Source organism: Cherax quadricarinatus, unplaced genomic scaffold, assembly GCF_038502225.1.
Source record: "Cherax quadricarinatus isolate ZL_2023a unplaced genomic scaffold, ASM3850222v1 Contig157, whole genome shotgun sequence".
NCBI classification, from domain to species: Eukaryota; Metazoa; Arthropoda; class Malacostraca; order Decapoda; family Parastacidae; genus Cherax; species Cherax quadricarinatus.
This window is the reverse complement of record NW_027195183.1, coordinates 73,101-99,344: the sequence shown is the minus strand read 5'-3', so window position 1 is coordinate 99,344 and position 26,244 is coordinate 73,101. Positions and strand designations below refer to the sequence as shown.

At 41.3% G+C, this 26,244-nt stretch overlaps 1 protein-coding gene across 1 annotated transcript in view; it reads left to right on the top strand.

Moving 5' to 3' along the window:
• Nucleotides 1-26,244, top strand: part of LOC128686064 (cytosolic carboxypeptidase 1-like) — a 224,920-nt gene that overhangs the window by 188,948 nt on the left and 9,728 nt on the right. Inside the window, exon 15 of the mRNA XM_070080124.1 lies at nucleotides 12,697-12,815. Within this exon, the coding sequence (XP_069936225.1) occupies nucleotides 12,697-12,815 (119 nt within the window). The remainder of the gene's footprint in view (nucleotides 1-12,696; nucleotides 12,816-26,244) is intronic.

Below are 26,244 nucleotides of genomic sequence, written 5' to 3'. Positions count from 1 at the left end.
GTGAATGTTGAATCTGGAGCAAAGATCCTGCATTATGCCATTTATAAACTCAGACCCATTGTCTGACAGAAGGACACGTGGGCAAGTATGACGAAGAACAACATGCTCATGGAAAGCACTAGCGACCATTTCGGCGGTTTTATCAGGAATGGGTACTAATTCACTGTACCGCGTCAAGTTATCTACCATTACAAGCAGGTGCTTATTTCCCTTCTCCGAGGTCGAGAAGTTCGTCAACAGGTCGACAGAAGTTCTCTCCCAGGGCTCCTTTGTAATGGGATACTTTAGAATGGGGTTAGGACCTGTAATGGTACCCTTGTGCTGTAGGCAAACAACACACTGGTGTACATGCTTGGCAATGTCCGCTGCCGTCTTAGGCCAGAAATATTTCACTCGTGCCCGTTTGATACTGCTGTCCTTCCCGGGGTGCGCTACACCTGGGACATCGTGGATCAACCTAAGAGTAGCTGGTATCATGGACTCTGGTATCACCAGTTGGTATATGGTTCTACCGGGGTCCACCAGCTGTGCAACACGGCACAGTACTCCTTGGTTGACCACTAAATCCTTCAGTGGAATGGGAGACTTGACCTGTAAGTCAACGTCCTCCTTGGTCAGGAAACGAAGGACTGGAGACCACACAGGGTCCTGTCGTTGGGCTCGCTCGAGATCCTCAACAGAGAACGAGTTACCGACACTCACGAATGCTATATGCCTCGACAGGGCATCAGCTACAACATTTTGCTTACCTGGGACATAGCAAATTTCAGGGTTGTAGTCATTGAACGTGAGCGACCACCGAGCATGCTTTCCCGAGAGGTTCTTATTCGCAAAAAGGGCCAATAAGGGTAAATGATCTGTGTAAATCTTGATAGGATAATGATAGATGATATCCCGAAAATGACTCAGGGCCCATACAATGGCTAAAGCTTCTAGCTCTGTCACTGAATAATTGACTTCTGCTTTAGTAAGGACACGGCTAGCATAGGCAATAGGCTGTTGCTTACCATTAGATTCCTGTGACAAGACTGCACCGATGCCAACTTTGCTGGCATCAGTCGTCAAGGTAAATGCCTTGGTGAAATCAGGGAATCGAAAGGTTGGGGCTGATGTTAACTTGTTCTTAAGAATGACAAAAGCTCATTCCTGATCACACGTCCACTCAAAAGGGGCATCCTTCTTGAGTAAGCGTGTCAGGGGTGCAGCAATGGTGGAGAAACCTGCGATAAAGGTGCGGTAGAAACCCGCCAGGCCTATGAAGGACCGGACTGCATCCGCCGTCATGGGTCTGGGGAATTTCTGCACGGCCGAGATTTTAGACTCGTCCGTCTTTATGCCATTCTGAGTCACTACGTGACCCAGAAATTTTATTTCCTTCCGGAAGAAATGACATTTGGAGAGCTTTACCTTAAGGTTTGCCTGAGCTAGCCTGTCCAATAGCCTGTCAAGATTCTCAAGATGTGACGGGACATCTTGCGACATGACTATGAGATCATCCAGGTAGACCATGAGCGTGCCACCTAGGAGGGTACGGAAAATTGTTGTCATCAAACGACTAAACGTGATGGGGCTTCCGCCCAAGCTGAAGGGCATCCTCCTGAACTGGTAATGACCAGTTGGAGTAGAGAAAGCTGTCAACTCTTTGCTCTCTTTATCGAGGGGGATCTGCCAGAACCCTTGAAGAAGATCAAGAGTTGAAAAGACCTTATTATCGCCGATGTTCTGCAACAGGTCGTTCAGAACTGGCAACGGAAAGCGGTCTGGGATGGTACATGCATTCAGTTTCCTGTAATCGATAACAGGGCGCCAGGTTCCGTCCTTCTTGGGGACCAGAATAAGGGGAGCATTCCACGGGGAAGTGGACTCCTCAATAACTCCATCACGGAGCATCCGTGTAATGAGTTCTTCGGTGAAGACTCTTTGCGCATGTGGCAGGCGATACGCAGGTACGTAAATGGGTTTAGTACCTTTGTCAAGTGGAATACGGTGAGAGATCAGTGGGGTCAAACCCATTGACTCACCATCTAGTGCAACTGCAGAACGTGCACGATTGAGAACCTGGAGAAGTTTTGGGACCTCTTCAGGATAGTCTGTCAAAGCTAGATCATCTTCCTGCACTGGCTGGGTGTTGGAAGAGTCAGTAGCAGACTCGCCTGGGAGAACTGCACTCATGAGGAAGTCAGCTGGGGCTTCACCCTCCACTCTCACCGGGAGAGGGAATCTGACAAGGTCGACAAGTGAGGTATTCTTCCGCAGGGGAAATTCTCGACTATGCATGTTGACAACAAGGACTTGCAACTTACCATGTTGCACTGTGTGCAAGGATGGTTCAAGGGAGAGGCCCTTGACTCGGCACGTGTCGTTGTCAACCAGCACATGGTCTCCTTCAAAAGCTCTGCTCACGTACACCGTAACAGGAGTGAGCGAGTTAGCTGACAAAGTGACGTCATACTTTGTACAAGCAGTAACTCTGCTCGCTGATGCCATGACACGAGTCAGACAGTCGCCTGCCGACAGGGATACTGCGGCTTGACAACTGCTGTTCTCTACAATAGCGTCAGAGTTAGAGTGAAGGTTAGACTGGGCGTCCCCAGACTGGGTTTCACTGGTAACTAAGCGCTGATGGCCAGGAGGTGACGGGCAACGAGCTCTACTACGAGGTCGATCAGGACAAGAGACCGACCCCGGGGAGAATGTGCTATGGAAACCACCGGTTTCCAACGATTCCAGGCACTGTACATACTCTGAGACAGAGTAGCACGAAGTGGATCCTAAGCGCACGCCCCAGAAGGGCACATCCACTCCGTTGAATTCTGCTTTCCACTCAGCTGGATCTAAGCGGATCCTAAGGTCTGCCATGGTTTTGAACCCTATGAGCAGGTCACCAGGGAAAACAATACTATCTACGACTAAGAATTTTGCGGACAGCTTGTGACCCTGGACCGCAAATTCTAACGTTGTACGACCACGAACCGTCAGCGTATTACCTGTGACTCCTCTCGAGTAACAGATAACTCTTTAGGCCAGCAGGTGCGTTGGATGACGACGGATGATGTTGACTGGCGTCAACCGATGGTGTTGACCCCTCCACCCTGAAGAGGCTCACAATGCCGTTGACTCCGCTGTCACCACTGTTATTGCTGTTCTTACTGCTGATCAGCGGTTTAGTGCCGATGAAGGTAGCGTAGGTAGCAATGATACGGCCGTGGACTAGTTTGGCTTTAATTGGATAGGAGTGAGCACACAACGGGCAATGTGAGGGAGTGACCCCAAGCCAGTCCGTGGAGGGGGAGCACTTGTGTCTATCAAGAGGGTCGGCCTAGGAGTGAGGGCGGATGGGCTCAGCCTCCCACTGACCTGAGTGAGCCTACAGAGGGCAGCACCTAAATGCCGCGAAATATGAACTAGTCAGAGCAGACGGCTACAGTACAGTACAGGCTGTCTACACAGAATAAACAAGTCAGACATTCCTGGCACTAAAATAACATTTCCTCTGTTCATTAGTCACATCCCCAGGCCCCTCTTACATTTTTTTTTTTTTGCTTTTCACTTTGAATTTTTATTCTCACAAAAAGTAGATTTACTGTTATGCAGACTACTGCATTAGTGTAGAAATTATTTAAATAATATCAGCGCACTTGTGAAAGAATATTAGACTTGCCAGTTGACGTGTATTGGATGCGTGGCATGATTTGTTTACTTTTGAACTTTGGCAAAAATCAAACATTTTTGCTACTTTGAGCTCAATTTCAAGATACTTTTCATAGTGAAACCAATCAAAATCATCTCAATTTCTGTAATATGTCTTCCATTCTATAAAAGAGACCAGGAAAACTAGAATACAACCATAAATACCATACGAAAATACAGTACAAAGTCGCTGTTTTAAACCAAAAACACCGTCAGTTTTTTTTCTCTCTCTCTCATTATGCACTGTGTGTTGCAGGATTTTTTTTATACTGTGCACACTGACCACATAGGCCCATTTTTTGTATGTAGGCCTACCAGCTTTCTCTTGCTAGATTTGAAGGCGCTAGAATTTATGCGTACTAGTACGTCAGTAACCCTGGTGTATAAAACGTACTAGTACATCGGAAACCCTGAAAGAGTTAAATGCTTTCCATAGGTCTATGAAGAGCCCCAGAGGATACTTATTTTTTCAGTTGCTGTATATAGTAATTGAGTATCTGAATAATTGCATCATTCGTGCTTTTTTTCGGCCTAAACCCAAACTGGCAGGGGTTCACAAAGTTACGGAATAGAAGGTAGGATTAGATTTGTTTATGTGTTATTTTTTTAATATTTTATAGAGCAAAGGCAAGTTAGATATTGATCTGTAGTTACTTAGTTCTGTAGGATCGCCTCCTTTGAGGATTGGGGTGACCCTTGCTGTCTTGAGTATGGATGGAAATGTTGAAGATTCATCAGATTTGTTAAATAGTGTTCCAATAATGGGGGACAACACATGAGCTGCTTTTTTATACATGATTGGTGGCAAGTTATTTAGGTCTCCTGCCTTGTTTTTTAATGATTTAATTATTAGCCTACCAGATGATCAGACTGTAACTGATTTCATCAACGATATGAACAACACACTTCTCATACCAACAATAACTAAACCAACCAGGCTCACTGAGACAAGTGCAACCATAATAGACCATATATGGACCAATATACTAGCCCCCCTTAAATCAGGGATAATCACAGACAGCACTACTGACCACTGCCGAACCTTCCTCTTAACAAACATTAGTAAGCCACCACTCGAATACAACAAAGTTTCATTTAGACTCCATGACGAGGCCTCAATAAGGAATTTCACAGCAGACCTAGAGACTGTTGACTGGCCTACAGAATTCTCCAATGCCAATGGTATTGACGATTGGACAGACATTTTTCTTAACAAAATACTTAGACTATACAACAAACATTGTCCTATAAAAACGAAACAGATCATGAATAAATGGCTTGGTTGCCCATGGCTAACCAGCAGCATTCTGAAATCCATTGATAAGAAACACCAATATGAAAAGCAATATAGAAAGGGCTTAATACACAAAGATATTCTTAAACAATATTCAACAGTTCTCACCAAATTAATAAAGAAAGCCAAACAACTGTACTACTCCAGCAGATTCACTGACACAAGAGGAGATATAAAAAAGGCCTGGAAAACACTTTCCCAGATTCTGGGGGCCCACAAACTGAAAAAAAACAAGAATATTGTTATAACTAAACCTCATGAAACACCACTGCATCCCACTGATACAGCTAACAAGATAAACGACTTCTTCTCAAACATAGGATCTAATCTTGCCAGTAAAATCCCACATACCAATGCCCATGCCAGGGACTACCTAGATGGGAATTTCCCAAATTCCTTCTATCTTGTACCAACTGAGCCCACGGAAGTCACTGCGATCATAAAGTCACTTAAAAATAACTCGGGGAATCTGTCTCACGTCCCACCATTATTGTACAAGCAAGCGGCCCATGTCCTTTCGCATGCTATTACATTACTTTTTAACAAGTCACTAGAAACTAACACTTTCCCGACACTACTCAAGACAGCAAGGGTTACACCAATACATAAAGGTGGTGACCCTACAGATGTAAACAACTATAGGCCAAACTTACCATTGCTATCCAAAATCTTCGAGAAACTCGTGCACAGGAGACTATATTCATTTATAACGTCACAAAACATACTCAACCCCTGCCAATTTGGATTCAGGAAAAATAAAAGCACTAATGATGCAATTATAAAAATGCTAGACCTGCTTTACACAGCATTGGAAAATAAGGAATATCCGCTAGGAATTTTTATTGACCTAAGAAAAGCGTTTGACACAGTAGACCATGGCATCCTACTCCACAAACTTGACCACTGTGGTATAAGAGGCCATGCGCTTGCATATTTTAAATCCTACCTTTCTAATAGGTATCAGTATGTCACCATTAAAGACACAGCCTCATCAATACGGCCACTTGATACTGGAGTTCCGCAGGGAAGTGACCTTGGACCCCTGCTCTTCCTCATTTACATCAATGATCTTCCAAACATATCCCAACACCTGAAACCCATTCTCTTTGCTGATGACATGACTTATGTCATTTCCCACCCTAATCTTGTCACCCTCAACACCATTGTTAATGAGGAGCTGCTCAAAATATCGACTTGGATGACAGCCAATAAACTTACACTTAACACTGGCAAAACCTACTATATTATGTTTGGTAGCAAAGCAGGTGTTGCACAACTTAACATTAAGATTGACAACACTCTAATTGCCAGACATAATGAGGGCAAATTCCTTGGCCTATACCTCGACAACAACCTAAATTTCAGCACCCATATCTAACACATAACAAAAAAAGTATCCTAAATGGTGGGGATCCTCTCCAAGATACAATACTATGTGCCGCAAACTGCCCTTCTCACACTATACCATTCACTTATATATCCATACCTCACTTATGCTATCTGTGCTTGGGGTTCAACTGCAGCAACACACCTAAAGCCAATAATAACCCAACAAAAAGCTGCAGTAAGAATAATCACTAAATCCCATCTCTGGCAACACCCCCCCCCCACCCACTCTTCATAGATCTAAACTTACTCCCTGTTCAGTACATCCACACTTACTACTGTGCAATCTACATCTACAGGACCTTAAATTCCAATATTAACCTTGACCTAAAATGCTTTCTTGATAGTTGTGACAGGATCCACAGGCATAACACCAGACACAAACATCTCTATGACATTCCCTGTGTTTAACTAAACCTTTACAAAAAGTCAATGTACTATTTCAAAGGACCTAAAATCTGGAACACCCTACCTGAAAACTCTAGAACTGCAGACACATTCATCACTTTCAAAACTACAGTTAGAAAACATCTTATCTCCCTGATACACCCCGACAACTAACTACAAGATAACCACCTGGTGGTTCACAATTACACTCACTCACCCACTGACTATAAACCCAGAAATACTAATCTTAATCTTAAAATAATAAATCCCAACTAGTCATAAGTTTGCCTATGATACTCCAATATAGACACTTTGTATTGTGCCAAAACAAAAGTATTCTCATTGCTAAACTCACAAATTATGATGTAGTCACTTAGCCTTAATACCATAATCTGTAAGGATTTAATGTTAAGAATTAATCTAAGTCTGCCCGAAATGCCTAGCCATGCTAGGTGTCCTAGTGGCCCCCTCTGTAATTAGTATTTTATAACATGTAAACCACACAATACTCAAAACCTGTAAACCCCACATTGTAACCCTTATAGAGAATAAACTTGAATTGAATTGAATAGTGAGACTTCAGTAGGATTTATGGGTGCTATATATAGAGTATCTGGGCAATTACCAGTGAGGTAGTCTTATGGCTGAGTATTTGCCTTTGGGATTTTGCTTGCTAGTTTTGATCCTATAGTAGAAAAGAAGACATTAAGTTTGTTGGCAGTGTCTATAGGCTGTATGTGTGGCTTATCTGGTTTTGCTAAGTTAATCTCTTTGTTTCTAGACAGTTTTCTAGAGCCCAAAATTTCAGAGAGAGTTTTCCAGGTCTTTTTCATATCTTTATTTTTTTATTATTATTTTTTGTTAACACATCGGCCAGTTCCCACCAAGGCAGGGTGGCCCAAAAAAAGAAAAACTTTCATCATCATTCACTCCATCACTGTCTTGCCAGAGGGGTGCTTTACAATACAGTTATAAAACTACAGCTTTAACACCCCTCCTTCAAAGTGCAGATAGTGTACTTCCCATCTCCAGGACTTAAGTCCGGCTTGCCAGTTTCCCTGAATCCCTTCATAAATGTTACTTTGCTCACCCTTCAACAGAATGTCAAGTATTAAAAACCATATGTCTCCATTCACTCCTATCAAATACGCTCATGCATGCTGGCTGAAAGCCCAAGCCCCTCGTACACAAAGCCTCCACTGCCATGGTGATCCGGGTGTCATCCACAAAGGAAGACACGGAGCTATGGCTTACATCTCTATGTCAGAAATGAGGATGAGGAATAGAATGGGAGTGAGTACTGTGCCTTGTGGAACAGAGCTTTTTACCATGGCTGCCTGGGACTTTACTCTGTTTACTATTACTCTTTGTGTTCTATTTGTCAGGAAGTTGTAGATCCATCTACCAGCTTTTGCCATTATTCCTTTATCCCGCATTTTGTGTGCTATTACATCATGGTCACACTTATTGAAAGCTTTTGCAAAGTCTGTGTATAGTACATCTGTATTTTGTTATCCTCTACAGCATCCAGAATCTTGTCATAGAGGTCCAGTAGCTGGGACAGGCAGGAGCGACCTGCTCTAAAGCCGTGTTGCCCTGGGTTGTGTAACTGATGGGTATCTAGGTGGTTGGCTATCTTGCTTCTTAGAACCCTCTCAAATTTCTATACTGCCACCTTTGTGGAGTGGGGATATGTCTGTTGTTTTTAGTGTGTCTGATGACCCCTGTATCCATGCTTCCTCTCCATAAAATGCTGAAGGCACGAGATAGAGACTTCTTGCAGTTCTTGATGAACACAGAGTTTCACAAGTCTGGGCCTGGGGCAGAGTACATGGGCATGTCATTAATTGCCTCTTCAAAATCTTGTGGAGTTATAATATCCGAGAGTTTTGGGATGACCAAATTTTGGGTTTCGTTCATAAAAAATTCATTTGGATTGTCGACCCTTCGAGTAGGCAGTGGATCGCTGAACACTGAGTCATATTGGGACTTTAGCATCTCACTCATTTCTTGGCTATCCTCTGTGTATGTCCCATCCCGCCTAAGTAGGGGTCTAATACTGGATGTTGTTTGTCCCTTAGATTTGGCATAAGAGAAGAAGTATTTTTTTATTTTTCAATTTCCTTTATGGCTTTTAGTTCTTCCTGTGATTCTTGTCTCCTATAAGATTCCTTCAGCTTAAGTTCGATATTTGCAATTTCATTGACTAGTGCTTCCCTTCGTATTTCAGATATATTGACCCCACTCAGCAGCTCTGTGACTTTTCGCCTTCGTCTGTATAGGGAACGTCTCTCTCTTTCTAGTTTACATCTTCTCTTTCTTTTTCTTAATGGAATGTGTCTTGAGCAGATCTCAAGAAACACAGAATTCATTTTTTCAAGGCAGGCGTTCAGGTCCGTGTTGTTTAGGATATCTTCCCAGCCTGTTTCATTTAGGACATGGTTTACTTGATCCCATTGTATGTTTTTGTTATTGAAATTGAATTTTGTGAAGAGACCTTCATGACTGCTCACATTTTGCTGGTCTCGGAGCCCTGTGCATACATGTCTGTACCTCTATTATGTTGTGATCTGAGTGAACTGTCTGTGATACAGTTATATTATGTATCAGATTATCATTGCTAGTGAAGATGAGGTCCAGCATATTTTCTAGTCTCGTAGGCTCTACTATTTGCTGGTTTAAGGTGAATTTGTTGCAGAGATTTAATAGTTCGTGTGTGTGTGAATTTTCATCTGAGCTGCCTCCCAGGGTGATCTCAGCTAAAACATTGTTTGCTATACTCCTCCATTTTAGGTGTCTCAGGTTGAAATCTCCTAGTAGTAAGATGTTTGGGGGAGGAGTTGGGAGATTTTCCAGACAGTGGTCAATTTTCTCAAGCTGCTTCTGGAATTGCTGGGAAGTTGCATCTGGAGGCTTGTATACTACCACAATGACAAGGTTTTGGTTTTCGATCTTTACTGCTAAAACTTCAGCTACATCATTTGAGGTGTTTAGTAGTTCTGTGCAAATGAGCAACTCTGTGACATACAGGCCAACCCCCCTTGTTGCCTCTTTAGTCTGTCGCATCAGAATAGGTTATAACCTGGGATCCACATTTCATTGTCATAATGATCCTTTATGTGGGTCTCTGTGAATGCTGCAAACATTGCATTTGACTCTGTGAGCAGTCCCTTGATGTAAGGAATTTTGTTGTTTTTTGACAGCTTTAGACCCTGTATGTTTGCAAAGACAAATGTCGTATTGGTGGAATTTAGGGGGTTTTATTTGCTGGCTCTAATATCTGTTGTTCTGGGGTAGAGGCCAATGTCTGTGCCTCTGCTCCAGAAGTGTTTTCAGGTGTTGTAGGATTATTGTCATTTCTTGCCAGTCTTTTTTTCCTTCTGGCCCTAAAAAACCTCTGTCCCTGGAGAGGTTGTGGTTCCTCTCTTTTGTTTCCCATAGTCTGGCTGGTCTGTGTGTTCTAGTCCCCTTTAGATGATGTGCCTGGCAGTATGCATTGTAGCATTTTCTTGGGTGAAATAAGTTGCAAGAAGGGAAGTTGCACTCTCCTGTTGTCATGTGGGTGCAGCATTTTTTGGGATGGTAAAAGGTGCATGTCCCACCTGTTTTACCAGATATACCATGCCTGCAGATACCCAAGGCATAGTATTTACATAGATTGTACTTCTGTTTGCTAGGATTTATTGTAGCTGCGTTCACTGCTGGTGCATTTATTTTTCCTGTTTCCCCAATATCTTTTACCCATGTATGGACATCAGTGCTTCCACACTGCCGACTGCCGGTCGCACAGTAATTGTTCATTTAATTTTAATTTTTTCTTTTATTTTTTAACATTTTATTTTTCAAGTAACTTTTATGGTTTATGAGACCAATATATATTCACTGGTTGTATACAACACAATAATCTCACAAACATTGATGTCATTATATTGTTTACAAAACTTGTTTATGCAAACCAATAATAAAAAATGTTTATTACTATTGTTTATTACTATTGTAGGTTGGTAGACAGCAACTGCCCAGAGAGGTACTACCGTCCTTCCAAGTGAGTGTAAAACGAAAGCCTGTAATCGTTTTACATGATGGTAGGATTGCTGGTGTCCTTTTTTCTGTCTCATAAACATGCAAGATTTCAGGTACATCTTGCTACTTCTACTTACACTTAGATCACACTACACATACATGTACAAGCATATATATACACACCCCTTTGAGTTTTCTTCTATTTTCTTTCTAGTTCTTGTTCTTGTTTATTTCCTCTTACCTCCATGGGGAAGTGGAACAGAATTCTTCCTCCGTAAGCCATGCGTGTTGTAAGAGGCGACTGAAATGCCTGGAGCAAGGGGCTAGTAACCCCTTCTCCTGTATATATTACTAAATGTAAAAGGAGAAACTTTCGTTTTTCCTTTTGGGCCACCCCAGCTCGGTGGGATACGGCCGGTGTGTTGAAAGAAAGAAAGATTTATTTATTTATTTATTTATTTATTTATTTTATGTCTTTGCAAACAGTACATTGAGATTTTGTATTTACAATAGTGAGTTGCAATGCAAAGAGAGCCTCTATTATGCCTAGGCATCAGTGGACATGTTCCTAGAACTGCGAGAGCTTCTGGAAGCCTCTGGTTTGGTGTGTGGGTGGACTTGTAAATATGCTGAGTCACGGTGTGGCTGCTGTCACAATGACACATTACCACCATCAGTCACTACCCTCACTGCCTTCCACAATGCCCATGGGGACCCATGCCTTCATCCCAACCCCACTACCCACATAGAAATAAGTCACTTTGACTTTATTGTGTTATCCTAGGTTGATGGTAGTCTAGGTGTCTGGGTTTTCCTTCCTTCCTTCCTTCCTGCATTCCTTCCTACCTACCTTTTTACATTCCTTCCTACCTTCCTTCCTACATTCCTTCCTACCTTCCTTCCTACATTCCTTCCTTCCTTCTTACCTACCTTCCTTCCTTACTTCTTCCTTTTTTCCTTCCTCTTATCTCTTCCTTCCTTTCTTCCTTCCTGCCTTCCTTCCTTCCTTCCTCCCTTCCTTCCTTCCTTGAAAACAAATTAAAAAAAATATATTTAGCATCTAATTTTTTTACTGTACATTAACAAGTGATATAACTACAAAATACTGTAATATATTTTTTGTACATTTCAGTTTAGGTTGGGCTAGGTAAGGTTTGTCAGGAAAGAGGACAAGTTTTTTCCTGAAGCGGGTCTTAGTTAGATGATGACCCTCCATTGGAGCTTTTGGTCATCTGACCAAGGCCTTCCGCTGGCTTACCGGTCAACCCCTTTAAAAATTAAACATTTCAGGTGGTTAGTGATTTATTGATAGTACTTAAGATGAATTAATGTAATTTCTGCAGAGTAATAATGTTCTCATTAATTTTTTTTAACATTAGGTAATGTGCTAGAAATTTTAATTATTATATTTATGGGGAGCACTAAACACATAGGAGTTACACAGTGCTTGGAGAAATGGAAAACATTGAAATTTAATCCAAGGAAAGGGAGGGCAGGTTCAATTTCTTAATTCATTAGCCTCTCACTGACATCACAGCCCCATCCCTTGAATAATATGATCAAATTAAATGATAAACCTGAAGGGGGTCATACTTCAGGGAGGGAGGGATAGGAATGTGCAAGGGTAGGGGTTAGTAGGAGTAAGAGAGAGTTCAAGAGTAAAATCTGCACCAGAGTCAGTGCAGTAGGTTAGCTTCTGTTAAAAAGTCAGAGTAAGTCCGTGTGTTAAAAAGGAGACTTTAGCAAGATCAGAGTGAGTGTTGGAGCGGTGAAGATGGAAGTGAATCCTACGTGTCTGCTGATAGACCCACCTCTCTTGAGGGTTAAAAAATTTTTAAACATTCAGTTCAATTTCTCAATATATAGCAATGGTATTTATTTTTGTGTGTAAATCTGTGATTATTATTTACTTTCAGAACAAACACTTGGGCACAAACCAGTTGATGGAATCGGGCGAAGCCTTTTGTTTTGCCCTCTCGTATCTGGTCACTCCACCAGAGGCTGCTAACTCCCAACAGACGTTAGACTCCAATAGGTATAATTCATTGTCTTATTGTCTGTTCATGTGCTGTAAAACTGGCAAGTTGCTTTCAGTGTTGCTTTTATGTTGCATTTATTTACATTGCATAAATGCAGTGTTCCCATTTCTTATGATGTTATAGTAGAACTTGTATGTTATGCCTTGTTCAAAACATTGATGTACCAGTTTTGTTTGTGATTTTGTTAATGTTTCTACTCTATTTTTTTAACCATCCCGCATTTTCAACACAGTCATTTTTGTTCTGAAATTAGATTTCTTTTCTGAGAATTAGAATTAAGTTTAGAAGAAGTTAAAAGCACCCATTTTTTAATTGTAATGTACAGTACCTTTATATAATTCTGGTAATGCTTTAAAAAATTTTAGTATCTTTTACATTTTATTTCTTGGAAATCCCATACTATTTCATCTAAATTTTATTCTACATTGTGGCACCTCTCTCTGTCTGTCAGATAGAACTTAGTAGTGTACTTTTAAGTGTGCTTATCATTTCAGGTATGTTGTAGTTTTGTCAGTACTTTGTCTTGACATTCTGTTCTTTTTTTTTTACATCTGGAAGGTAATGCTTTCATATAAATCTATTCTGTACCCAATTAAAATTCTAAGATGTCCTGTTACAAAAATATTAAGACTGAGTGACTGAACTGCAAGTTGTAGTTTGGTGCCAATTAAACTAAAGCATATTATTATTATTATTATTATTATTATTATTATTATTATTATTATTATTATTATTATTATTATTATTATTATTATTATATTACAAAAGAATGCTAGGCCCATTTGGGTTAAAACATGACAAATTAATTTAGCATTTGGTAATATCTTTTCTCCTAGTGGTGATGAAGAAGCTGACATTGATAGTGATAATGATGATGAGTAGGTGGTGAGGGCAGGCACTTATGCAGAAGTGGTCTCCTATCTGCTTTCTCCAGGTAACACTCAGGGAGGGTAGGATGGCCAGTGACAAAGGAATGCAGTGTCCCTTCATTCAAAAGAATAGAATGAGCAAAGAAATATTTATTTGATTTCTTTGAATTTCAATAACATGACATTTATATCCCCTCAGTGATTGTCCTTAATTGGTTTTAACCTTGTATGTCCAGGTTAATTAACTTCTGTTTGCCAGCACTTAGGTGTTTAATATTTTTAAAAGATTAATGTTCAGAAGTTTTTAGTGAATAGACAAATGACGTGTCTAAATTACGTCTTAATTTTACATAATCAAACTCTATTTAAGTATTAAAATTTCATGACCAGTTTGAAGATTGTCAGAACAACTTACAGACCCTCAACTCATAATCAGCATGGTGAGGAGCATTTCTAGTGAAGTTTTGAAGAAAAAAAAAAATTAAATGTGGAAAGAATGTTAAAATTTTCTAGTCAAGCATTTTTTTGTTTTTTACTCTAAGATTAGCATGTCATATCTAAGATTAATTTTCCACTTTATTCTCAACCTTTCCTCAGGGTCATGGACCACTTTGCTTGTAATGAAAGTTTAAAACCTACATACTTAAAAATTAAAATGTCATGAATTATCACATTTTTAGAAAGAAATGCTAAACTTATTGGAGCTATTCTGTAGGTTTAGTGCTTCTTTTTTTATTATAATAATAATAATAATAATAATAATAATAGGAGCTATTCAGTGTATGGGGAATAGGAAGCAGTTAGGTTTGATCCAAGGAAGGAAGAGAGGTTTGGTTGATTGGTTAGTTAATGGGACCTAAAGCCTAGTGACTACACTTGGGTCCTTAAGACTGCATGTTACCTGTTCACCACTAGTCAAGAAAACTCCAACTGCTAAAATAGGGATTAAAGTAAACACTATATGTAGGCATACACCTCTTGGTGTATATATCTTAGATCTCAGTTCCTTGGATCAAGAGTTCATCTCTGGCATCGAGAGGAATTATTACATTTATGGGGGTGCGAAACCCATAGGGGTTACACACATTTTTATTTTCAAATAACATACGCTAAACACTGAGGTCAACAACTTGGGTTGTGGATAATGTGCTAGACTGCAATTAGTATAAGGATACATTGCAATTTCTAGAGGAATATGGCAAAAATTGTATAAATTTAGCTTAGAGAATCAATTACTGTACTGTAATTACATGTTTACTAATTACTTCAAGGGTAAATAGGCAAATTACCCAGATCCTTTTTTTTTTAGTCTGGATCCTAAGTTATATTAAAAAAATGCCTTTGATCATTAGTTTTTTAAGAGGAATTTAAATTTTTGAGGGAAAATACCAATTATGCAAGCAAAACTTTGTTTGCTTTATAATTCTGCACCAACTTTCCTTACATAAGATGTATAGTACAGTTTTTTATTTTATTATCACACTGGCCGATTCCCACCAAGGCAGGGTGGCCCGAAAAAGAAAAACTTTCACCATCATTCACTCCATCACTGTCTTGCCAGAAGGGTGCTTTACACTACAGTTTTTAAACTGCAACATTAACACCCCTCCTTCAGAGTGCAGGCACTGTACTTCCCATCTCCAGGACTCAAGTCCGGCCTGCCGGTTTCCCTGAATCCCTTCATAAATGTTACTTTGCTCACACTCCAACAGCACGTCAAGTATTAAAAACCATTTGTCTCCATTCACTCCTATCAAACACGCTCACGCATGCCTGCTGGAAGTCCAAGCCCCTCGCACACAAAACCTCCTTTACCCCCTCCCTCCAACCTTTCCTAGGCCGACCCCTACCCCGCCTTCCTTCCACTACAGACTGATACACTCTTGAAGTCATTCTGTTTCGCTCCATTCTCTCTACATGTCCGAATCACCTCAACAACCCTTCCTCAGCCCTGTGGACAACAGTTTTGGTAATCCCGCACCTCCTCCTAACTTCCAAACTACGAATTCTCTGCATTATATTCACACCACACATTGCCCTCAGACATGACATCTCCACTGCCTCCAGCCTTCTCGCTGCAACATTCATCACCCATGCTTCACACCCATATAAGAGCGTTGGTAAAACTATACTCTCTATACATTCCCCTCTTTGCCTCCAAGGACAAAGTTCTTTGTCTCCACAGACTCCTAAGTGCACCACTCACTCTTTTTCCCTCATCAATTCTATGATTCACCTCATCTTTCATAGACCCATCTGCTGACACGTCCACTCCCAAATATCTGAATACGTTCACCTCCTCCATACTCTCTCCCTCCAATCTGATATTCAATCTTTCATCACCTAATCTTTTTGTTATCCTCATAACCTTACTCTTTCCTGTATTCACCTTTAATTTTCTTCTTTTGCACACCCTACCAAATTCATCCACCAATCTCTGCAACTTCTCTTCAGAATCTCCCAAGAGCACAGTGTCATCAGCAAAGAGCAGCTGTGACAACTCCCACTTTGTGTGTGATTCTTTATCTTTTAACTCCACGCCTCTTGCCAAGACCCTCGCATTTACTTCTCTTACAACCCCATCTATAAATATATTAAACAACCACGGTGACATCACACATCCTTGTCTAAGGCCTACTTTTACTGGGAAAAAAATTCCCTCTTTCCTACATACTCTAACTTGAGCCTCACTATCCTCGTAAAAACTCTTCACTGCTTTCAGTAACCTACCTCCTACACCATACACTTGCAACATCTGCCACATTGCCCCCCTATCCACCCTGTCATACGCCTTTTCCAAATCCATAAATGCCACAAAGACCTCTTTAGCCTTATCTAAATACTGTTCACTTATATGTTTCACTGTAAACACCTGGTCCACACACCCCCTACCTTTCCTAAAGCCTCCTTGTTCATCTGCTATCCTATTTTCCGTCTTACTCTTAATTCTTTCAATTATAACTCTACCATACACTTTACCAGGTATACTCAACAGACTTATCCCCCTATAATTTTTGCACTCTCTTTTATCCCCTTTGCCTTTATACAAAGGAACTATGCATGCTCTCTGCCAATCCCTAGGTACCTTACCCTCTTCCATACATTTATTAAATAATTGCTCCAACCACTCCAAAACTATAACCCCACCTGCTTTTAACATTTCTATCTTTATCCCATCAATCCCAGCTGCCTTGCCCCCTTTCATTTTACCTACTGCCTCACGAACTTCCCCCACACTCACAACTGGCTCTTCCTCACTCCTACAAGATGTTATTCCTCCTTGCCCTATACACGAAATCACAGCTTCCCTATCTTCATCAACATTTAACAATTCCTCAAAATATTCCCTCCATCTTCCCAATACCTCTAACTCTCCATTTAATAACTCTCCTCTCCTATTTTTAACTGACAAATCCATTTGTTCTCTAGGCTTTCTTAACTTGTTAATCTCACTCCAAAACTTTTTCTTATTTTCAACAAAATTTGTTGATAACATCTCACCCACTCTCTCATTTGCTCTCTTTTTACATTGCTTCACCACTCTCTTAACCTCTCTCTTTTTCTCCATATACTCTTCCCTCCTTGCATCACTTCTACTTTGTAAAAACTTCTCATATGCTAACTTTTTCTCCCTTACTACTCTCTTTACATCATCATTCCACCAATCGCTCCTCTTCCCTCCTGCACCCACTTTCCTGTAACCACAAACTTCTGCTGAACACTCTAACACTACATTTTTAAACCTACCCCATACCTCTTCGACCCCATTGCCTATGCTCTCATTAGCCCATCTATCCTCCAATAGCTGTTTATATCTTACCCTTACTGCCTCCTCTTTTAGTTTATAAACCTTCACCTCTCTCTTCCCTGATGCTTCTATTCTCCTTGTATCCCATCTACCTTTTACTCTCAGTGTAGCTACAACTAGAAAGTGATCTGATATATCTGTGGCCCCTCTATAAACATGTACATCCTGAAGTCTACTCAACAGTCTTTTATCTACCAATACATAATCCAACAAACTACTGTCATTTCGCCCTACATCATATCTTGTATACTTATCCTCTTTTTCTTAAAATATGTATTACCTATAACTAAACCCCTTTCTATACAAAGTTCAATCAAAGGGCTCCCATTATCATTTACACCTGGCACCCCAAACTTACCTACCACACCCTCTCTAAAAGTTTCTCCTACTTTAGCATTCAGGTCCCCTACCACAATTACTCTCACACTTGGTTCAAAGGCTCCTATACATTCACTTAACATCTCCCAAAATCTCTCTCTCTCCTCTGCATTCCTCTCTTCTCCAGGTGCATACACGCTTATTATGACCCACTTCTCGCATCCAACCTTTACTTTAATCCACATAATTCTTGAATTTACACATTCATATTCTCTTTTCTCCTTCCATAACTGATCATTTAACATTACTGCTACCCCTTCCTTTGCTCTAACTCTCTCAGATACTCCAGATTTAATCCCATTTATTTCCCCCCACTGAAACTCTCCTACCCCCTTCAGCTTTGTTTCGCTTAGGCCCAGGACATCCAACTTCTTTTCATTCATAACATCAGCAATCATCTGTTTCTTGTCATCCGCACTACATCCACGCACATTTAAGCATCCCAGTTTTATAAAGTTTTTCTTCTTCTCTTTTTTAGTAAATGTCTACAGGAGAAGGGGTTACTAGCCCATTGCTCCCGGCATTTTAGTCGCCTCATACGACACGCATGGCTTACGGAGGAAAGATTCTTTTCCACTTCCCCATGGACAATAGAAGAAATAAAGAAGAACAAGAGCTATTTAGAAAAAGGAGAAAAACCTAGATGTATGTATATATATATGCATGTGCGTGTTTGTGAAGTGTGACCAAAGTGTAAGTAGGAGTATAGTACAGTATTAATGTATATTCATGGGGAAAATTATCATTTTTAGTAATGGGGAAGCATCCCTTCAAGGGAGTTTCTTTGCTGCTTGTCAGGAGCTCTGTGTACAGATGAGGAATTGGACCTGTGCTCCAGTTTTTCAAATCAAATCAAATCAAAACTTTATTTCTTTGCTAAGATTGCAATATGTGTTTACATTTCATAATTTAATTGGTACAAAGAAAGCCGCTATCATGCCAAGGCATTTCGGGTAAACTTAACCTAATACTTTTAGACTACTTAAGTCTAGATAAGTGAAGACAGCCTGAATACCTTCCATTCCCCCTAAGCACTGTATGACCTCATTGGGTCTAGTGCTCCCCTCATAAATATAATAAATAAATATATTTAAATCGTAGCATGATCTGAGAAAGACATCCCTGTATTCCATAACCCCAAGCCCCCAGTTAATCTTTTCACTCACAACTGAAATTGTGCAGTGTGTGGCATAAGTTAATAAATTATACAATTAAATATTAGCTTGGTCTCATTTGATAGAATGGAAGATTTTTTTTTTTTCAACAAGTCGGCTGTCTCCCACCAAGGCAGGGTGACCCAAAAAGAAAGAAAATCCCCAAAAAGAAAATACTTTCATCTTCATTCAACACTTTCACCTCACTCATACATAATTACTGTTTTTACAGAGGCACCCAGATACAACTGTTTTCAAGCATATACTATAAAGATATATAACATATCCCTCCAACTGCCAATATACCGAACTCCTCCTTTAAAGTGCAGGTATTGTACTCCCCATTTCCAGTATACAAGTCCGGCTATGTAAAAATAACCGGTTTCCCTGAATCCCTTCACTAAATATTACCCTGCTTACACTCCAACAGCTCGTCGGGTCCCAAAAACCATTCATCTCCATTCACTCCTATCTAACAAGCTCACACACGCTTGCTGGAAGTCCAAGCCCCTCACCTACAAAACTTCCTTTACTCCCTCCCTCCAACCTTTTCGAGGACGACCCCTATCCCACCTTCCTTCCCCTACAGATTTATACGCTCTCCATGTCATTCTACTTTGATCCATTCTCTCTAAATTACCAAATCACCTCAACAACCCCTGTTCAACCCTCTGACTAATACTTTTAGTAACTCCACACCTTCTCCTAATTTCCACACTCCGAATTGTCTGCATAATATTTACACCACACAGGACATTTCCACTGCCTCCTTGCTGCAGCATTTTATTAAAACCCAAGCTTCACACCCATATAAGAGTGTAGGTACCACTATACTTTCATACATTCCCTTCTTTGCCTCCATAGATAAAGTTTTTTGTCTCCACAGATACCTCAACGCACCACTCACCTTTTTTCCTTCAACAATTCTGTGGTTAACCTCATCCTTCATAAACCCATTCGCTGACATGTCAACTCCCAAATATCTAAAAACATTCACTTCTCCCATACTCCCTCTCTCCAATGTGATACCTAATTTTTCTTTATCTAAATCATTTGATACCCTCATCAACTTACTCTTATCTATATTCACTTTCAACTTTCTACCTTTACACACCCTCCCAAACTCATCTACTAACTTTGCAACTTTTCTTTAGAATCGCCCATAAGCACAGTATCATCAGCAAAAAGTAACTGCGTTAACTCCCATTTTGTATTTGATTCCCCATAATTTAATCCCACCCCTCTCCCGAACACCCTAGCATTTACTTCTTTTACAACCTCATCTACAAATATATTAACCCCTTGACTGTCGCAACCCCAAATCCTGAGGTGTCTACTGGTGTCGCAAAATTTCCGAAAACTGACGGAATTACGCTCTCGCGTAGTGACCGTGGCAATATTTACGAATCAGCAATTTCGCCCAATTTGAGCCCTATTTTCGGCTAATTCCATTGTTCCAGTCGATCAAACTTGTATCTATTTCTTTAGAACTCCATTTTTCCTATTGATTGAGTACAAGAAACTGCCCATTTACTGATTTCAACTACCCAATAACATGGTCAGAAATTTGCAATTTGGCCAATTTCACGAAAATTAAAAAATACGTATGACAATTTCAATATAGGGTCCAGAATGAACAATGCAGACATTCCTGGCCCTAAAATAATATTTTATTTGTTTATAAGTCATGTCTTCAGCCCCTCTGATATTACTCTTGCTTTCTATTTTGATTTTTTATTCAAACAAAAAATAGAAGATTTACTGTTATGCAGACTACTGCAAATTTTGTAATAATTGTATAAATAATGTCAACTCATTTTTGACTGCATATTAGAATGGCTACTTGGATATTTATTGGAAAATGACATCATTTGTTTACCTTTGAACATCGGCAAAAATCAAACATTTCCCCTACTTTGAGCTGGATTTCAAGGTTCTTTTCATAGGAAAATCAATCAAAATCACCTCTACTTCTGTAATATGTTTTCCATTCTATCAAATGAGACCAAGAAAACAAGAATACAACTATAAATACTATACAAGAATAGACCACAAAGTCGGCATTTTAATTAACCCTTTGAGAGTCGCCAGGCCCTCTCAGAAGTAGGTTTTGTCAATGTTTAGTGTAAGTTTGTTAGTCCTCATCCAGGTAGATATTTTCTGTAATTCGGTGTTTACAGTATTGGCTAGCATGACTGGGCTCAGGTGAGAGAAGACGTATGTAGTGTCATCTGCAAAAAGTGTGGGTTTGAGTAATTGCGAAGCATTTGGTTGGTCATTTATGTATAGGAGAAAGAGAAGAGGGCCAAGGACACTTCCCTGTGGGACACCAACTGTAATTGGTTGTGCGGAAGAGCTTCCCCATTTGCGTACACATATTGGCTTCTGTTGCTGAGGTAAGACTTGAGGTAGTTGAGGGAGTGCCCTCTAATACCATAGTGTGACAATTTTACGTGGAGCAAGTCATGGTCAACTGTATCAAAAGCTTTACGTAAGTCAATGAAGATCCCCAGTGGGACTTCTTTTTTCTCTATTGCAGTGTATATATGTTCTAGCATGTGTATAATAGCATCATTAGTATTTTTATTAGGCCTGAATCCAAATTGGCAGGGGTTGAGAATGTTTTGGGAGATGAGGTAGGAGTAGATTCGTTTGTGAATTAATTTTTCGAAGATTTTTGAGAGAGGGTGTAAATTGGATATTGGCCTATAGTTATTCAACTCTGGCAGAAGGGAGGAGGGATGATCAGTAGGTTTCAGAAAACAGCGGGGCAGGGGATAGTACAGGGGTAGAGGGTAGCAAGAGATTGTAGTAGAAAGGGCTGAAGGTATCAGAATTTGTGAAGTCAGTCAGTTGTTGTCAAAAAGTCAGTGAAAGTGTCTGGATGAAAGGTGGGCCCATCAGCGAGAAGGGAAAGTAAAGAGAGAGCAGCAGAGCGAAGACGACGACGGAGGTAAATTCTGTGTGCTCGTTGATAAAGTGGGCAGTCCAACAGAATGTGGCTGACTGATAATGGAACTTGGCAATTCTCACAGAGAGGAGCAGGGCGCCTCTCCATGAGATATCCATGAGTAAGACGAGTATGGCCAATGCGAAGACGGGAGAGAGTAGTCTCCCAACCTCGACACTGGTGATAAGAAGACGGCCAGTAACCTATACTCGGTTTAATAGATTGAAGTTTGTTGCCGAGCATAGTAGACCAACGTTGTTGCCAACGGGTGTGAAGTTGGGAAGATATTGCAGCAAAATAGTCCGTAAATGGAATACCTCTACATGAAACTGGTAGGTCATGTACTGCTGACCGCGCAGCAGTGTCTGCCTGTTCATTGCCCTGTACGTCAACATGACCAGGGACCCAACAAAAAACAATATCTCTATGCTTGGTAAAGATGTGGCATAGCCAAAGTTGGATACGGAGGACTAAGGGGTGAGGTGTATCAAATTTCTGTATAGCCTGTAAAGCACTAAGGGAGTCTGAGACGACCACAAATGATGACACAGGCATAGATGCAATATGGATAAGTGCTGTAAGGATGGCATACAATTCAGCTGTAAAAATACTAGCCGAAGATAGTAAATGCCCTTGTACGACGCTGTCCGGAAACACTGCTGCGAATCCTACGCCGTCAGAAGACTTAGAGCCATCTATGTACACAGCAATGGCATGAGAATGAGAGTGAAAGTGGTCAAGAAAAAGAGAGCGGGAAGCGACCGTAGACAGTTGGGCTTTTGAGCAAGAGAGAGAGAAAGAACAGACTCGAACAGCTGGAACTTCCCAGGGGGGTAGGGAAAAGTGAGATGCTACATGTACATAGAAAGGTGGTAATTGAAGAGAAGACAAGAGCGAATGAAGGCGAAGAGAGAAGGGACGGAGTAAACAGGGGCGGCGAACAAATAAAGAATGTCTACTAATATCAGTGACCATTTTATAAATGGAAGGATTGCGGAGATCATGAGAGCGTACATAGTAGCGAAGGCAATGGGCATCACGGCGATCGAATAAGGATGGAACGTTCGCTTCTACATAGAGGCTCTCGACAGGGGAAGAGCGAAAAGCACCAAGGCATAAACGTAATCCTTGGTGATGGATGGGGTTAAGGCTAGAGAGAGTAGCAGGAGATGCCGCTGAATAGATCTGGTCACCATAATCAAGTTTCGATAAGATAAGGGTGGAATGTAGGCGAAGGAGGGTTCGACGATCAGCTCCCCATGAAAGATGAGCAAGGGTTTTAAGAAGGTTCAGCCGGCTGTGACAAGTTGCCTTCAGAGAGGCAATGTGAGGTTTCCAGGATAACCTACGATCAAAGAGGAGGCTCAGAGACTTGACTGTATCACGTTCAGGGATACTGGAGCCATAGAGGTACAAAGGATGATCAGAGATGACAGAGCGTCTAGTGAAAGTAATTTGGTGGGTTTAAGTGCTGGAAAATTTAAACCCACGTGTGGTGGCCCAATTGGAAGCACGGTCGACTGCATGCTGGAGAGAAACTGTAATAAGGTGACAGTCAGCGCCTGCACAGGCAATAGCGAAGTCGTCAACATAGAGTGATGACCAAATATTTGATGGAAGACTAGAGGCCAAATCATTAATAGCAAGGAGAAAAAGTGTTGTGCTCAGAACACATCCCTGGGGGACACCTTCAGCTTGGATAAAGTCCGGGGAGAGCACATTATTAACCCGAACACGGAAATGCCTGTCAGTTAAAAAGTTCTTAAGGAAGGATGGTAGATTGCCTCGAAGGCCTAAGGAGTGGGCTTGGGCTAAAATATTATACCTCCAAGTTGTGTCATATGCCTTCTCAAGGTCAAAAAATATGGCAATAACTGAGTGGTTATTCGCAAAGGCATTACGAACATACGTATCCAAGCGTAGTCAGGAGTCTATGGTAGAACGTCCCTTACGAAAGCCATATTGACGAGTGGAGAGACTGTTGTGTGTCTCTAAATACCACACTAAACGTCTATTTACTAGGCGTTCCATCACTTTGCAAACTGCACTAGTAAGAGCAATGGGACGATAGTGGGAGGTTTCATGTCCCGTAGTGCCTGGTTTGCGGAAAGGGAGAACAATGGCGGATTTCCACAGCTGTGGAAGAACTCCTTGTGACCACATAAGATTGTAAAGGCGTAATAGGACTGCAAGGGCTGACTGATGTAAATGTTGAAGCATATGAATATGAATGTCGTCGGGCCCAGCTGCCGATGATCAGCAAGCTGAGAGTGTTGCCTCCAGTTCTTGAAGTGTAAAAGGCACATTATACTGTTCTTCTCTGAGAGAAGAAAAGTCCAAGGGTGCTAACTCTCTGGCAGACTTTGAGGAAAGAAATGAGGGGCATAGATGGAGTCCCTGAGAAATACAGACCAGATGATTGCCAATTTCATTGGCAACATCTAGAGTTTGCTATATCAACACAGGCAACCCGCAGAACAGGAGCCGGGTCAGGAGAATATTTACCACTCAGTTTTCGTACTTTTTTCCAGACTGCACTCATAGAGGAAGCAGAGGTGATGGTGGAGACATAATCTCGCCAGCAAGTGCGTTTAGCGTCACGGATGACACGGCGAGCGATCGCACGCTTCTGCTTAAAATCAAGAAATCTCTCTGTGGTTCTATTGTACCGGTACCTGCCCCATGCAGCACGTTTCAAACGTACTGCACGAGCACAAGCAGGAGACCACCAAGGCACGCATTTCTGAGAATGCCTGCCCGAAGTTTGGGGTATAGAATGAGAAGCTGTGGTTAAAACGGAGGATGAGAAGAGGTGTAAAAGCTCATCGATGGAGGACGAAGAAGGAACCCCTCTAAAAACAGTTAGGTGTGAGTAAAGGTTCCAATTTGCCTGATCAAATTGCCAGCGTGGGATGCGAAGAGGTGGTGAATATGAAGGGGAAGTAAGAATGATTGGGAAATGATCGCTGTCATGTAAGTCCGGAAGAACAGACCAAGTGAAGTCTAATGCGGCGGAGGAAGAGCAGACTGAGAGATCGATGCAAGAGTGTGAGTCCGAGGATCAAAATGGGTGTGAATACCTGTATTTAAAACATGGAGGGGGTGGGTGGCAAGAAAAGCCTCTAACTGAATGCCACGGGAATCACAGTGAGACCCCCCCCCCCAGAGGAAATGGTGGGCATTAAAATCACCAAGTAACAGAATCGGTGGTGGTAATGACGAAGCAAGAAAGGCAATATCCGGAATAGATAATGCCCGAGAAGGAGAGAGATATAAAGATACCTAACTGTTGCATATGTGTCTTCCCTAACAATCTGTCGGTATTTTATACCATTTTAATGTTCAATCTGTCAGACACTGCAACACAAGGGTATCTTGGTACAGACCTGAAATCAACTTCAACTACCTCTACTAGTGAGAATGGCTGGATTTGAGAGGGACCTGACCTCCCAACATCTGCGTTCTACTAGTGACCTACGTCTCACCTCCTGGCGCTATATAAGGCTCCATCCTGTCACTTCAACTCCATATTGTTTCAAACTTTGGAACAATGCTCTTCTCCAGACTGAGGGACTGACCACCTCAAAACTTTTAGGGTGATGGACTGATTACATCGTCTTCGAGTCTCTTCTGCTTCTATCAACTTTTCTGTACTCGACTGAAGAAGCCTACTGTGTAGGCGAAACGTTTCGAAATAAAGATACCTAACTGTTGCATATGTGTCTTACCTAACGTACTAGACAGTGCTGAAAGATGTGAGTTAGAGGTGCTGTTAGCTGGTCTGCACATCTCGGCAATCTTGGGCCCACAGCCTTTACTTGGTCAAGCAGTTTATGATGATGCACCTCCTCCTACCTTATTGTCCCCACTGACAATTTTGACACAGTTCTTGCAGCTAGCCAAGGAGGATCCCTTGCTGGATCAGGAACTTCCATTTTGGTAGCAAAGTGTTCGGCAAGATGTCCGCTTGCTCTTGACTACTAGTAATGGTGGTCCCATCCTGTCGATTTAGAGGTGAAATAAGTTCATCAGGTAGATAACCTTGTCTGTCCTTGACCAGGAACCACCAGGGTTTTGGAGCCCACTCTACCTGATGCTAGCTTTCTTTGTGTGTCCACCTCCCATTTAGAGATGGCCCACTTTTGAACTCTCCCATATGCCTACAGGTTTGCCTGTGCAAGTTCCTGTTATAGGTAGTAGGATGTCTCTTATACCTCCACCATGCTTTGTACTTAGCAGTAGCAGCCTCTCGACAACACAAGCCAA